At 34.4% G+C, this 14,473-nt stretch overlaps 2 protein-coding genes and 1 long non-coding RNA gene across 3 annotated transcripts; 2 read left to right on the forward strand and 1 right to left on the reverse strand.

The window, feature by feature from the left end:
• Nucleotides 1-36: 36 nt before the first annotated feature.
• Nucleotides 37-2,153, forward strand: LOC145794026 (uncharacterized). The gene is made up of 3 exons (XR_014333978.1): nucleotides 37-169; nucleotides 1,092-1,144; nucleotides 1,910-2,153. It is a non-coding gene; the product is annotated as an uncharacterized LOC145794026 (long non-coding RNA).
• Nucleotides 2,154-4,023: 1,870 nt separating this feature from the next.
• Nucleotides 4,024-10,014, forward strand: LOC114291150 (Ubiquitin carboxyl-terminal hydrolase family protein). The gene is made up of 3 exons (XM_028235203.2): nucleotides 4,024-4,180; nucleotides 5,087-6,497; nucleotides 9,351-10,014. The coding sequence occupies exon 2, from the start codon at nucleotides 5,230-5,232 to the stop codon at nucleotides 6,475-6,477; it is 1,248 nt and encodes a 415-aa protein (XP_028091004.2). The 5' UTR covers nucleotides 4,024-4,180; nucleotides 5,087-5,229; the 3' UTR covers nucleotides 6,478-6,497; nucleotides 9,351-10,014.
• A 1,280-nt stretch (nucleotides 10,015-11,294) lies between these two features.
• Nucleotides 11,295-12,007, reverse strand: LOC114291151 (histone H3.2). The gene has a single exon (XM_028235204.2). It carries the CDS (start codon nucleotides 11,887-11,889, stop codon nucleotides 11,479-11,481), a length of 411 nt encoding a protein of 136 aa, XP_028091005.1. The 5' UTR covers nucleotides 11,890-12,007; the 3' UTR covers nucleotides 11,295-11,478.
• Between the last annotated feature and the right edge of the window lie 2,466 nt (nucleotides 12,008-14,473).

A 14,473-nucleotide genomic window follows, 5' to 3' on the forward strand; every position in this document is an offset into this window, starting at 1 on the left:
GCCCACCACTAGTATAAAATAAAATAAACACAAACCCTACTCTATTATTTGTTCACCACATAGGGCAACAACAGCAGCCACGGGAGAGGGTTAGAGAGAAGGAAAAAAAGAAGAAGATGTTGCAATCAAAGAACTTTTGGGTGTGTTGTGTTGTGTGTGATCATCAAAGGTTAGCCCTCCTTGGTTTTCTTCTCTTCTTTTTGTTCTTCATCCTTATTCTATAATTATTTTGTTCATTGATGGAGAGGTTGTAGGTTTATGTATTGTGTATATAGATATCCGATTAAGAAACTTGAGGAGCTAAATTTATGTGTAAAGATTGGGTGTAATTTTCAGTCCAAAAATTCTGTACAAAGTCACAAATTTTAAAAATCAAGAAACCATATCAAACGGATGAATTTTAATCTGAAATTTTTACAGTAGATCAATTACATATTGAATTGCATATCTGAATTTTTTCATAATTTTTGGGAGTCAAAATCCGTATAAATTGAGGTATTCAAATCTGTCCAGGAAACCAGTCCGAAATAGTAAATTCGGGAGTGTTGTTCTCTTTGGGTAGAAATCCAAAAATTATCAAATTAGTGTCATTAGAACCGGTTACAAGTCTAGTTTCGTACGTTTTTGGCCTTGCATTGATTGCTCGTGTATATTAAGAGAACCGTCAATTTCTTTAAAGTGCTCCAGAAAACAACCTGTTTGGATATAATAAATTGTAGATAATTATTTTGATAAGAAAATCAAGTGAAACCAATTGGGTTTGAAACTTAGGATATATTAGATCATATCTGAAGGTTATTGGAATTTTTTGAATAGCGTGGAGTGGGTTTTGTAATTTTCAAAGTTAGCGAATAGATTGGGAAAACTAGTTTAAAACACTGTTTTATCTTAAAGTTATTTTTAGTTAAGTTTCGATCGGAACCTATGTCTTGGGTGATTTTAGACCTTGAAGAACATGAACTTAGGTAATATTTAAGAGTAACGGTGAGTTGGGTTGAGCCGTGTTAGTGCGCTTTAGTTTGGGGTTACTCAGTTCGTATTCTTTAGTATTTTTAAATTAGCAGTGACGTGTAGTTTTCATATTGGTTCAGGGCACTAGTTGGACTTTCATACTCTATTCGAGGATTACATTATTTCGTTCCAGGTGAGTAGTTTCATGCTACGTATTTTTATAAATGTTCCCCTACCCTGAACTGTTGGAAAATTAAATTGTTGTTTCAAGACTAAACTGTTTTGATAAATTATTATATTATCAATTGAATCAAATTGTTTCTGAAACATGTGTGAACTTGGCATACTGTAAACTATTTGTTTTGGTCTCATGTTTATAATGATGAACTACCATGTGTTTGCGAAACTGATGTGTATTGATTATTGGGACCATGTGTGTATTTAGTCCAGGGAAATTATTCTACTGTGTGTGGTGACTCTGGCCACTAGGGAATAGATCCGGGTTGGGCCGTGATGACTCTAGTGCTCAACGATTGTAAGGAACAGACCTTTAAAAACAACTAGGTGACCTTCAATCGGATCGTCTTTGAGAAAAGGCCTAGGTGCCACCCTGAGGATGACTCTTAGTTCGGTATTGGATCCAACGGGGCTTATAGCCTGAGAAATGTGTGGCAGATTATTTGTTTTTCTTGGTACCCAGAAAATTATTGGTGTTCATGTTATAATCTGTTTTAAGTGGAAAATGCCGTTTATCATGTTCTTGCGAGACATGAGTATTTTAAGTGTTGATTTGTGGAACCTTCTTTTTGAAACAGATTGTATTTACCAAACTGTATGCCAATCTAGTTTCTGTGATATATATCTTATTTTGGAATTGAACCCTGTTTTCAAAACTGTATTTACTATCCATGTTGCTACTCACTGAGCTATCAGCTGACTTAGTTTTTATCACTTCCAGGTGTTAGAAGGACTTAGAGTGGACTCATGGCATAGCGGGGACTCAATTGCATGGACCTCTAGGGCATTCCTTTAGTTTAGAGTGTTATGTCAAGTTTGTGCATAGTTATATTTATTCTTATCGAAGTTCATTTAGGATTATTTTTGATATGTGGGTTGTTTATATCCCATAAGTTTGGATGGTTTTTTATTACGGTTGATTTTGCCGTTTATAATTGTGACATGTCTGGATTGAGTTTTGGTTATTTATTATTGGACTATTGTTCAGTTGTTCAATGTGATTGGATTCGTGTTTAGGCTTACGTGTGCCTTGGGCTAAGTCCCTGTGGGCCACGGCCGGTCATGCCCGGATTTGGGGTGTGACAGTGTTTAAGTCTGATTTAAAAATTTTAATAAGTTGTAAGATTTGTTTAAGTTTAGTTTGTTTAATTTTTAAGTAATTTCAAATGAGATTTTATCGAGTCGAACTTGAATAGTTTAATATTTTTATGTAGTTTTAGACTTATCGGACCAAGGCAAACAAGTATTTGATTGTTCAAATTTGATTTGAAAATTTTAACGACCTCCAAAAGGTGTTCAAACTTAACTTTTTCACTTAACGAACTGGACTTGAATGAACTTTTATCGAGCCACAAGCGAGTAAAGCTTGAACTGCTTGGTTTGTTTACCACCCTTAATTTTAAGTGGGAATTTGAAAAATCATCTAAGCTCACCACATCACTGAACTATCTAATCCGATTTAGGACTAGAGACCGTTTAGACTTTTAAAATATCACAAACATTGTTAACATCATTTGTGAATTACAAATTATTATTATAACTCTACTAAAAAATGTTGGGGAATTTTCAAAATAGGTTTTCAAAATTTATTATTTAGTTTTGGGTGTTTTCAAAACCTTCCTTATTTTTCCTTAAAAAACTTGAAATAAGCTTTGGGACTTTGTCCCACATCGGAAAGAGAGGAAAATATGGAGTACTTAATAAAGTGTTACATGAAATATTCCTTTAAATATGGAATTGTGGGGTGGATGCTAGTGTGCATGCACTCACACCATAAGGATATATGGTGCTTCACACCTGCACGGCGTGGGTAGTGTGGCGCATGAAGGTGACGTGGAATATCGTTGGCGATGAGTCAATCAAATCGATTGAACAGTTGCGTGTTCGATCTGGAGTGGTTTGATCATGTCTATGAATAGACTGCGAAATCAACCATATCAATCCATTTAAAATTCAAAGATCTTTCCTGCAATTCTCTCTCTCCCTTCCTCTCTCTCCCTCTTGATTTAGAGTTCACGATCAAGGGTTTATTGAGCAAGTTTATGCTTTTCTTATTGATAATCAAATTCTGGAAACTTGATTATCAGTGTTTTGGTTACTCTTGATCAAGTTTCTACTTTTCTTATTGATAATTAAATTCTGCAAACTTGATTATTAGTGCCATGGTTTTCTTAATTATATCAAAAGTATTATAATCTACTGTCGTCAGTGATTATATCAAGAATAAGTGTTTTGGGTTTCTTGATTATATCAAGAGCGTGCATATGCTGGTAGACTTGATTTTTAAATCATGTTTCATTGTATTTTGGAAGCGAATTTGCTGTAACACCCCGCATACCTTTTGGTGAGTACAAATATTATCTTTAGAAAAGTGACCAAGTAACGCGACTTGAAGTACCAAATTTCTGTGCAAAATTTATTTTTAGGAAAGCGACTAAGTACTGCGACTTGATGCACAAAATTTATGTTATACATAAACAAGATCATCGTCAAACTTTGAAAACCCGAAAACCATCAACTGAAAAATTCAAGACGAATTATTCCAACAAAAATACATAATATTTGTCCTAAAAATAAATATATCCTAAAAATATATATTTCAAAGGTGCATATATATATCGAGTGTATTCCTGGTTTTGATTTTCAATAATTATGTTTTAAATAGAAAATAGTTTCACAAATTTAAATACTAAAAGAAAATTTTTGAATTTTTAAAATTTATTTGTACTCTCTAAAAAATTAAATTGCATAAAAATGATGTGTTTTTTTTTTATCTATTTTTAAAATTTAAAAATAAATCCACAAAACCAAACCAAACCCTCCAACCCTAGGTTTAAATGCCCGACCCAAAATCCGAATCCACGCGGCTCAAACTTTGCCTTCAAAATCATAAACGATTCGGATCCACACCAGACCTCAGCTCGTTCTCTGATATTGTGCTGAAGAGCAGTCACCGAAAGCGTCAGGCCCTCTCCGATCACAGCCCCCCCAGGTCATCTTCTTCACCTCTTTGAAACCCTAATTTTTTACCGTGTCTTTTTTTGTGTTTAGTTCTTAATTAGCACAATTCTATTCAATACTGAATTAAAACATTAAGTTGAAGAAATTTCTGCTGTGAAGCTTCTTGTGGAAATTGAATTAATCCTTTGCATTTTTGTAATACATTTGAGCTCAAATTTGTTTCAGTGATGTAGACACAACACCATGATGATCACTTAAAATAATTGAGGATGATTTTTTCTGGAATCCAATTTTTGGGATTTAGGAAAGTCCATTAAAAGATGAAAAACCTCTTTGAGTTTTATTTTTTAATTTTTCTTTTTGCGCATGCGCTTTCCATTTTGGGAATTTGCATGATACCCAACCCTTTTTGTGGTTTTGGATCATGACTTTGTTATGACTTATTGCAGTGTTAGTTGATAGTGATTATAATATTATTTTGATTATGATTCAAAAAAGTGTTTGGTTATATTTTACATGGTTTGGTTATGACTCACTTTTTTTTAGTTATGATTGAAAATATCTAGTTATGACATTTGTGATAATCGATACTACAAATATTATAACTTGCATACAAAAGGGTGTGTACCATAGCATGAACCTTCCATTTTACTTGTGAAAATCTCATTTTGACATTGTTTGCTTTTCTTTTCGTTTCTTTATTTTATTGTATTTATTTTTTTCTTGTTTTATACTAATGAATGGCTTCATTCAAGAAGCCCTGCTTAAAGCCAAAATATTTTTTTCTTTTAAGCTTATTGATTATGACATATTTTATGTAGTATTGTGTTACTAGAGCTTTCCATTATTGTTTAAACCATTTTTCAGTGATGCCGCAGCTAACAAATGCAAGTTGTTGTTTCCTCACAACATTTTATTTATTTGTTTATTTTTGCAGTTGATAAAGAGAAAGTAAAATCTCAGAAAGTTGAATTTGCAATGTTTGCTTTGTTTCTTCATGCTTTCCTTTCCCTTTACACGGCCATAATCTCCTACAATACTGCAGATATAGACAGAGAGTATAATTAGGCAGTGTTTGTCATGTATATTCTAAATAAGAATTATCTGAAACCTAGTATGTATTCTCATCTGTCCCATCTTCATCTTCTACAATGCTTCTCTCTCTGGTCAATGAAGAAGGACCCAGATCTCGAATCAGCTCTATCTCGAAACCGTCGATGGATAGTAAATAATCAGATCAAGAACATAATTCTCCGGTACCCTAACCAGGTGGCGCCAGTTAATTTCCTCCAGAAAAAGTTCAAGACTCTTGACCTTCAAGGCAAAGCGCTCAATTGGCTGAAAAAGTACCCCTGTTGCTTTGAAGTATATCTTGTGAACGATGAGTGTTATTGTCGACTAACAAAGCAAATGATGTTTCTGGTAGAAGAGGAAGAATACCTGAAAGATTCACAAGAACCTGTGTTTGCGGAGCGATTGGCAAAGTTGCTAATGATGAGCACAAATCAGAGGCTTAGTGTTGTGAAAATTAATGAGTTGAGGAGAAATTTTGGATTTCCAGATGATTATTTGATTAGAATTGTACCCAAGCACCCAGAAATGTTTCGAATCATTAATTACAGCGGGAGACGGAGTTCAATGGAGATTGAGCTTGTGTCGTGGAACCCTAATTTAGCAGTTTCTGTAATTGAAGCAACTGCTCGAAAACAAGATTCGGAACCTTGTTTTTCATGTTCATTGCCTTCAACCTGGGTAAAATCATGGGAGAGATTTCATGAATTTAATTCAACTCCATATATTTCTCCTTACTCAGACCCCAGAGGTTTAGTGGAGGGTTCAAAAGAAATGGAGAAGAGAACAGTGAGTTTGGTACATGAATTACTGTCACTGACCCTGTGGAAGAAAGTGTCAATCATGAAGTTAGGTCATTTTAGAAGAGAGTTCTGTTTACCAGAAAAATTGAATGTTTTATTACTTAAGCATCCTGGCATATTCTATGTCTCAAATAAGTATCAGATTTACTCAGTTCTCCTTAGAGAAGGATATAATGGGTCAGAATTGATTGACAAGAATCCACTTGTTGTTGTGAAGGACAAATTTGGGGAACTGATGCAGGAGGGGCTTCACGAATATAATCGGAGGCACCATTTGATGAATTTGGAAAAGAAGAAGAAGAAAGGTATGATTTTGAGAAGACCAAAGGAAATGAAGGATCCAAGCACTGATATGAGTGAACAAGCTGATCAGGGAGGAGACCTTGGTGGTATATTTGACCCTGAAGAAAGAAAACGGTTCTATAAAGTTCTCTTCGATGACAATGCCCCATAAGTTTTATACAGACTACAGAGGTATGATATATGCATCATACAATCAAGGTTTTGAATTTAGCTCATGAGTCCATATTTTTCTTAGTAATCATTGATCTATTTTTTTCATCTTAAGTTCATTTTGTAGCAGATAACACTAATTTGTCAGTGAGTTTAGAATGACTTATGTTTTCATTCTGTTTAATGATAACATGCACTTTGACTGCATTTTTTACGCTGACTTCCACCTGGGTTGTGAAGTTGTGTATGCCTTGGAATTTAGAACAGAGATGTTCCATAACATAAAGAAATATATACTTTTGATCTCTCTTTGGCTTGTTGGCTTCCGTTGGCTCTTTCCATTTGGGACCCGAATTTTGGGTTTTTTTTGCCTGTTGTGGTTTGCAACCCATGGTCATGGACACGGTGGTGCTTCAAACCCTCTTTTTGTGTTACTAGAGGACTACTCTGTTCCTTTTTCACCATGCTAAATTTTGGAATATGGGGGAGAAAGGGGTGTTGGGTGGCGGAGATAGAGGAGAATTTGGGAATTGATGATGTTGATGATATATTATTAGTAGGGTATTCTGGAAATACTCTCTGTATACAGTTGACTTCAAATTGGTTAGATTTTTTTTTTATGCAAAAGAAAGGTTTTGCTGTGAGCTTTTGAGGTTTTAAGGCACACTCAATTGTATTCTAAATCTCTAAACAATTCCAAACAGGTGACAGGAAATATTTTATGTGGTTTTTGTATGTGGTTATAAAATGTAGGGCTCTGCAAAATACCGCCCAACTCGCTAAACCGCACCGATCCGTATCAATCCGTACCTGCTCTAGCCGCTAATCGCGGTTTAAACTTTAAAATTTATAATCCGCCAACCGAACCGCTCCGCTTCGCTATAGTTAATACATATATATTTTTTAAATTCCAATGAAATATCAATGTAAAAATGAGTGTGAGAGAGATTTAAGATATAAAATTTATTACAAATTAGTGGTTATATATATGAATTAGTAGTTATATATATGAAACATATTATGTAAAATTACTTTGTGTTATATATTTAAAAAATATTATACAAATTAGTATTTTATATTATGCAAATGCATGATAATTAGTTAAAATATTCTTCAATCCGCAAAAAACCGTCCAAACCGCAATTTGTCAATCCGCTAACCCGCTATTCGGTTTGTAATTTTACTCTCAAACCGCCCGAACCGCACCGCGCACACCCCTAATAAAATGGTTAACATCAATTTTATAATGAAAAGATGAAGAAGAAGGAAAAAGAGAAGAAGAAGAAGAAGAAAGAAACAGACACGAAAAAAGGGGGAAATGGATTCGTATTCATGCTGGACACCTGAAACATAAAATCTGAACTTTCAACCTCCTTAGTGCATATCTGGAGTTCAGTTGTACTAGACGGCCATATCTCTGGTAAAGGAAGCTGTGGTGACTACATATTATGAAATTTCGCATTTGTCTAATCTGGTTCGCTACCAAGTTGTGGAGACATGGTCATGTAGCTTCACCATTTCCCTTATCCAGGGCTGTAAAATTTCGATATATTTCTAGACTTGGGTTTGGAGACAAGCGCTGCTTCATTAAACAGCACTGCTGGTGCACGTTAGTGTTACCAAGGGACTTGTCAAGCTCTTAAAGGGCAAAATCTATGTGCTCTATGGAGAATCACCCAATGATTTTGTTAAATTTATTTAGTCACATTTTCTTGATGCGTGATTTTGTGGGTTTTCTTTTTCTTATATTTTTAGACGGTGGAGGTTTGCTTATCCAACCTCACAAGATTAGAAATTACACTCAGTCCAAGGAAAATTGAGGCAGCAGAAATTTGTTTTAGTAATGCTAAAATAACATTGAGGAGCTGCTGGGTTTTTTTTTTTTTTTTTGGGCTGGTAGGTAAGCTATTGGCATTTTTAATTGCCATGAAGGAAGATTTGGTTAGTATACTAAGAAAAATTGTATTGCTTCTTGATTTTCTTTTTCATTGATGGGCTATATATATATATATATATTGATGCCAAATTTGAAGATTTAATTTTGAAAGCATCTTATGTTGGACCTGTGTCCATGTAATCTGGAGTCTGCATATTTGTGACCACCAAAATCTTGAGTTGTTTCTATGCTTGTTTGTCTTAGATGAAATTGTCTAGTAAATCCAACTGCTGGATACATCTACTAGGCTTTCTAATTTCTATACCTTTCTGCATTTTTCCTAGATTAATTCACCAATGTATAATCAGGCTAATAAATTGACGAAGTCTACATTCCCTATTGTCCTATTTAGATCAAAATTTAATTGTGCGCGATGCCATCCATGTGCATGTAAGCACATAAAAGGGCCAAGATGATCCCTATTTTATGCATTCATTGCTGTATCTTATCAAACGTGGACTTTTTGAGAGGTACCCACTTGAAACACCTCGTTTTTGTACCCTTTCAGCATTCAAGAAGTCATATATCCTCTTATTTTTTTAAAGTCCATATCTCTATTGCCTTTCCATGATGGTGAAAGAATCATGAAGATTCTTTCATGCTTTTTACCTCAGTGGCCTCACTAGTTCAAGATTGTGAATATGTGCATGTCCTCTCTGTTGCAAATAGCCCTGTATGTAATGTAAAAGTAGTTAAAGGTAATTCAGACTGGATGTGTTCATTGGCTCATTGCTGAATCATGAATGTGTATCAAATTTCAGATATTATGGTTTGTACAGTACTTCATTTTTTCTGCTTCAAGATCTATGGAGGTTTTGTCATATTAGTATAATTACTTGTTATGACATTAATTCCAAACACTCTTGTGTGCACCTGCACTCAAATAAATGCTTTGGAGTTTGAAACATTGAATTATTTGTTATGATGCAATTATGCAGGTGTTGAACTTGATGAGAAGAACTTCCTGCCCAAATACAAAGGAGGGACCAGAATCGGTGATTGGAACTTAACATATTGATTGCAGCAATTTGCCTAGTTTGGTGGGTAATGTAAATCTAGTCTTCTACTGTGAGAGACTAGCTGGTTGGTCAGAATGAAAAAAATGCAGAATTGCACCTTGTTTCCAGTGGAAGCATAAAAAAATGAACTGGAAGCATTTGGGTGTTGAGGCTGTTGGGATGTGAGATATGATGGTCATCTGAATGGAAATACGATAAAGTAAATGGAAGTCAATGAAGAAAAACCTGGAAGTGCCAAAAGAGAAGCCGATGAAGTAATGCTCCACAAGTCTGGACGTTATTTGTATGATTGCAGAACTTGGGATGAAAATATAGGGAGAAGTTTCGAGTCAATTGGCAAACTTCGGTGTGTCCACACTGGTGCCAAGCCTGAAGATGAAGTTAGATCTTGTGGAAGAAACAATTTTGCTTGCAAGCTTCAGTGCTGCTTATAACACATGTGGTGTTGAAGAAACTTATTATATTGTATGCATTATTGTAATATATTCATGTCATTTCTTTAAAGACTAAACCATCCAAACATCTTCCTGAAAACACATCCAAGTCCTGCATTCAAATCTAGTATAAATTTCCATTCCAATTACTATTCCTGTTAACATGCATTTTTTAACCCAATATTAGCCCTATTTAGTAAGGCTTATTTCAACTTTTAACTTAAAGATTGTTTGAATTGTCCTAAATAAATATATTTTTTGTTTTTTTAAACTAAAAAATTGAAATTGAAAATATAAGGCTCTGTTTGGTTGTGAATTGAAAATGTAATTCTACATGTGTGTTTCAATATGATGTTTGGTTGAGTGTTTGGAATCAATTTTCAAAATCTCTACCGAGAGCTCTGTGCATCAGCAGCTTTTTTTGTGATTTTTTTGCCTCAGGGAAGACTGCCCGGATGTCCATGGGGTCTTCCACCCAGACGTCCCTAGGGACATCCGCCCGAATGTCCTCTGCTGCACAGATTTTATTTTATTTTTTATATATAATCGGGAAAAATATTTTCTAAAAATTTTTAAATTTTTTATGTGCTTTAAAATAATTTTGAATTGTATGTTTAGTTATGAATTATAAATTTTTGTATCACATATCAAATGTCACATCAACAATTCTCCACTCAAATCAAACCTCTTTTCCAAAACTATTTTCAAAACTCTTTACCAAACAAATTTTCTACACTCAAATCATAATTCTACAACACACAAACTCAAAATACAATTCATACTCTCAAATCACATTTACAAAACACAACCAAACACAGACTAAATATTTGTATTAATTTTTTAACTTTTTATGAAAAAATATATATTAAAAAATTATATAAATTAATCTATAGAGAAAAATTAATATTAGAAATTATGCAACTATAATTGTTAACTTTTGATGAATAATAATAACTTTTTAATTTTTTAAGTAACTTTTTAAAAACTTTCCAAACTTGACTTTAATTTAAACTATTTTAATATATTTAATTCAACTTAATAATATAATTTATAACTTTTTATAAGTTAAAAATTAATTTATTCTTTGAATGAAAAAAAAAAACTTAATTTATAAATTAAAAATCAATTTATGTTCATAATTATAAATTACAATCACTTTCTCGTAACTTTATCAAAGAGGCCCATTATACAAATCCAAAAGAAAAATAGCAATGAAGGCCCTATCAGATTAGATTCCTTCTTTGAGTGTATCCCTGTTGTTTGTGATTCACAACCAACATATAAGAACCACTTTCACAATGTTAACTAACAAGCAAAAGAGTAAAACACCCCTTTTCTGAAGAAGAAAAAAATAAAAAATGGTTTCCAAATAAACCTCAAGCTTTCAACATACTGAAGCACTTAATTTCCAACCAAATGACCAGACAAATGAAATTCGACATACAGAAATTTCCATTTCAGTTTATCAAATGAACAAAAAGTTCACTAAACAGTTGCCCTAACTTCATCAAAACAATAAAGGGTAGTGAGACTGAGAAATTGAAACTAAGAAGACAGTCATTTTAGCAGAAACCCTAACTGGAGAAGAAAGAAAAACCAGAGCGGTCCACAAATCAAGCTCTCTCCCCTCTAATCCTCCTGGCGAGCTGAATATCCTTAGGCATAATCGTAACCCTCTTAGCATGAATCGCACAAAGATTCGTATCCTCAAACAACCCCACAAGGTAAGCCTCAGCAGCCTCCTGCAGAGCCGCCACAGCGCTGCTCTGGAACCTAAGGTCAGTCTTGAAGTCCTGAGCGATCTCTCTGACCAGCCTCTGAAATGGAAGCTTTCGGATCAGAAGCTCAGTGCTCTTCTGGTACTTCCTTATCTCCCTCAGCGCCACCGTCCCCGGCCGGAACCTGTGGGGCTTCTTCACTCCTCCGGTCGCCGGAGCTGACTTCCGGGCAGCTTTGGTCGCCAGTTGCTTCCTGGGTGCCTTGCCGCCGGTGGATTTTCGGGCAGTTTGCTTGGTACGTGCCATTGTAGAGAGAGAAAGTGATAAAGAATAGGGTTTCTGGTGTTTGGTTTGGTGATGTTGGATGTAAATATGCAGACATTGGATACATATAGAGAGAGAGAGAGAGAGCGAGAGAGGGGAGAGAGCGAGAGAGGGGAGAGAGGGAGAGGTGGTGAAATTTGAAATGTTTGGAGGAAAAGTTGGCGCGAGTGAATTTGGACTGTTGGATGTGTGGAGGAGTGAACGGATGGGATTCGGTTTTCTTGGGAGCACACGGATCGCGATCCTTGTGCCTTTGATTCCTTTCCTTTTTCAGACCTTTTGTAAATACTATTTCTACATTCCACTGATGTGTAGCTCTCCTTATTTTTTTATATAGTAATATGTGTCGTTGAATTTTGAAAATTGTGGAATTATTAAAAATTTTATACAAAATTTATAATAAAAAATGCCGTGGGACAGTAAGATATTTGGTTAAATCAAATTATGTCAAGCAAGTTATTTTAAAATTCATTCATTCAAGAATAATTATATTTGTTTAGCAGTAAAAATTAAAACAATTACAAAATTTACAAACTAAGGCTCTGTTTAGTATAGCTTTTGAACGTTAGTTCTAGATTTTGATTTACACATCGTGTTTGTGTATGATTTTTAAAAATTAATTTCGCACTCACTTTTTAAAATTCTATTGAAGGCGGAAAATTTTGGATTAACCGATTGTCCCACCAATCGTCCAGCCAGTTGACCGGAATAGTGCATAATTTTATTTTTATTTTTTTAGTTGACACATGGTAATTTTTATATATTCAATAAAAAATATTTTCGAATTTTTTAAATTTTTTTTATAAGTTTTGAATATAATTTTGAGTTATGTGTTTGGTTATAAGTTGTAAGCTTTTATATCAAATATCATATATCATATCAAAAATTCTCAACTCAATTCAAAACTCATTTACCAAATAAATTTTTCACACTCAAATCATCATTCTAAAACTCACAAACTCAAAATGCCTTAAATGGAATGAGAATCATCATTCTACATCAATATCCTCATTAAGATGCCTTAAACTAGGCCTAAGAATGCCTAGAATGGAATGAGAATGCAAAGATGCACTTTAAAAACATTTTCAGAATTTTCAGAAAACAGAGGTCCCGCTTGAGCATGGGTTTCCCCGCTCGAGCGGACATGCAAACAAAAGGCTCCGCTCGAGCATAAACTCTCCCGCTCAAGCGGACTGCAAAAGTACTAAATGTGTGAAAATCACGCTCGACACCCGCTCGAGCGTGTGACACCAGTCCTCGCTCGAGCGTGCAAAACGCGCTTGAGCGGACTGTAAACACAACAAAAGTGCTGGATACACGAATTTCCCACTCGAGCACCACTTACCCCGCTCGAGCGGGAGTCCAAAATCTGGAATTTCCAGATTTGAACTTCAAGCTCAAAATCAAGTTTTAATGCAACAAATTCGATCCTCTTGGGCCAATTTTCTGTAAAACACTTGTAAATTCATAGTTTAACATGATTCAAAGCTCAATTTGTAAAATCAAGGCCCAAAGGTAGTTCAATTGAACACAAATTTAAACAAATTCCAAGAACATACTTCAAATGTAACATGCAAGTGTTCAATCAAATTCAAAGCTCAATTACTTGCTCAAATGAGCTCAATTGCCTAAAAAACAAGATGAATTCATGGAATAAGCTCAAGAAATGAACATGCATGTGGAATTTCACGAAGAACAACCTCAAAATGCAAGACCATGTACATGCATGCATGGATTAAGCTCCAATTCAACATTATTAGACTAAATCAAGACTCAATTCATCCATAAATCAAGAACCATACAAGAACTAACTTGAATTCACAAACAAGAAGGTAAATGTCCTACATTAGGTCTTGAATGCAAGATATGGGAGCTCAATTATGCAAATTATCCTTCAAATCTACCAATTCTCTAAGCAATTCACTAGATGAAGCCAAGTTTCTCTACTCCTCTCTCTCTCATTCAGTTTTGCTCTCAAAAAGGCTGAGGGAAATGTTGTATCAAAAGTGTATAAGGTGAAGAAAGGTTAGCCTAGATTACTCCACTAGGTGGCAAATTTGTAGATAAGTCCAACTCTTGTAATTTATCAATATTTAATTTAATTTAATCATACCAAATCACATTTCAATTAAATATATCATAAAATCATATAAATCTTAATTAGCACAAAACATCAATCAATTTCAGTTTCAGCCATCGATAAGGCCTTCAATTTGCAGTTTAAAGCATAAAACATGAACAGATAATTTAACAGTCAACAGATAGAATTGCATTCAAACTAGCACAATCAATCAATCAGTTTAGTACTTCAGTCAATCAGCTAATTAACATGCTTAATCATAGATTAGCACTAATCAGTAGTGTTATCAGTAAACAGTGCTGAGGGTTGTTACACGCCGACATGGCAACCACTGTTGCTAACTCGTCATTTTTTCTTTCTTTCTCATTGATTTCAAATTTCAAAATCATTTTCAGAGTTTCAAATTTTCAAACTTTTCTCTCTCTCTCTCTCTCTCTCTCTCTCTCTCTCTCTCTCTCTTTATTCGCTGTTGTGTCTCTCTTTCTT

This window comes from Camellia sinensis, chromosome 6 (assembly GCF_055761805.1).
Source record: "Camellia sinensis isolate YWXY chromosome 6, ASM5576180v1, whole genome shotgun sequence".
Classification (NCBI taxonomy): Eukaryota; Viridiplantae; Streptophyta; class Magnoliopsida; order Ericales; family Theaceae; genus Camellia; species Camellia sinensis.

What these genes read in the sequence shown, in the direction of transcription:
- LOC114291150 (XM_028235203.2), top strand. Translation starts at nt 5,230, where the DNA reads ATGTATATTCTAAATAAGAATTATCTGAAACCTAGTATGTATTCTCAT.
- LOC114291151 (XM_028235204.2), bottom strand. Translation starts at nt 11,889, where the DNA reads ATGGCACGTACCAAGCAAACTGCCCGAAAATCCACCGGCGGCAAGGCA.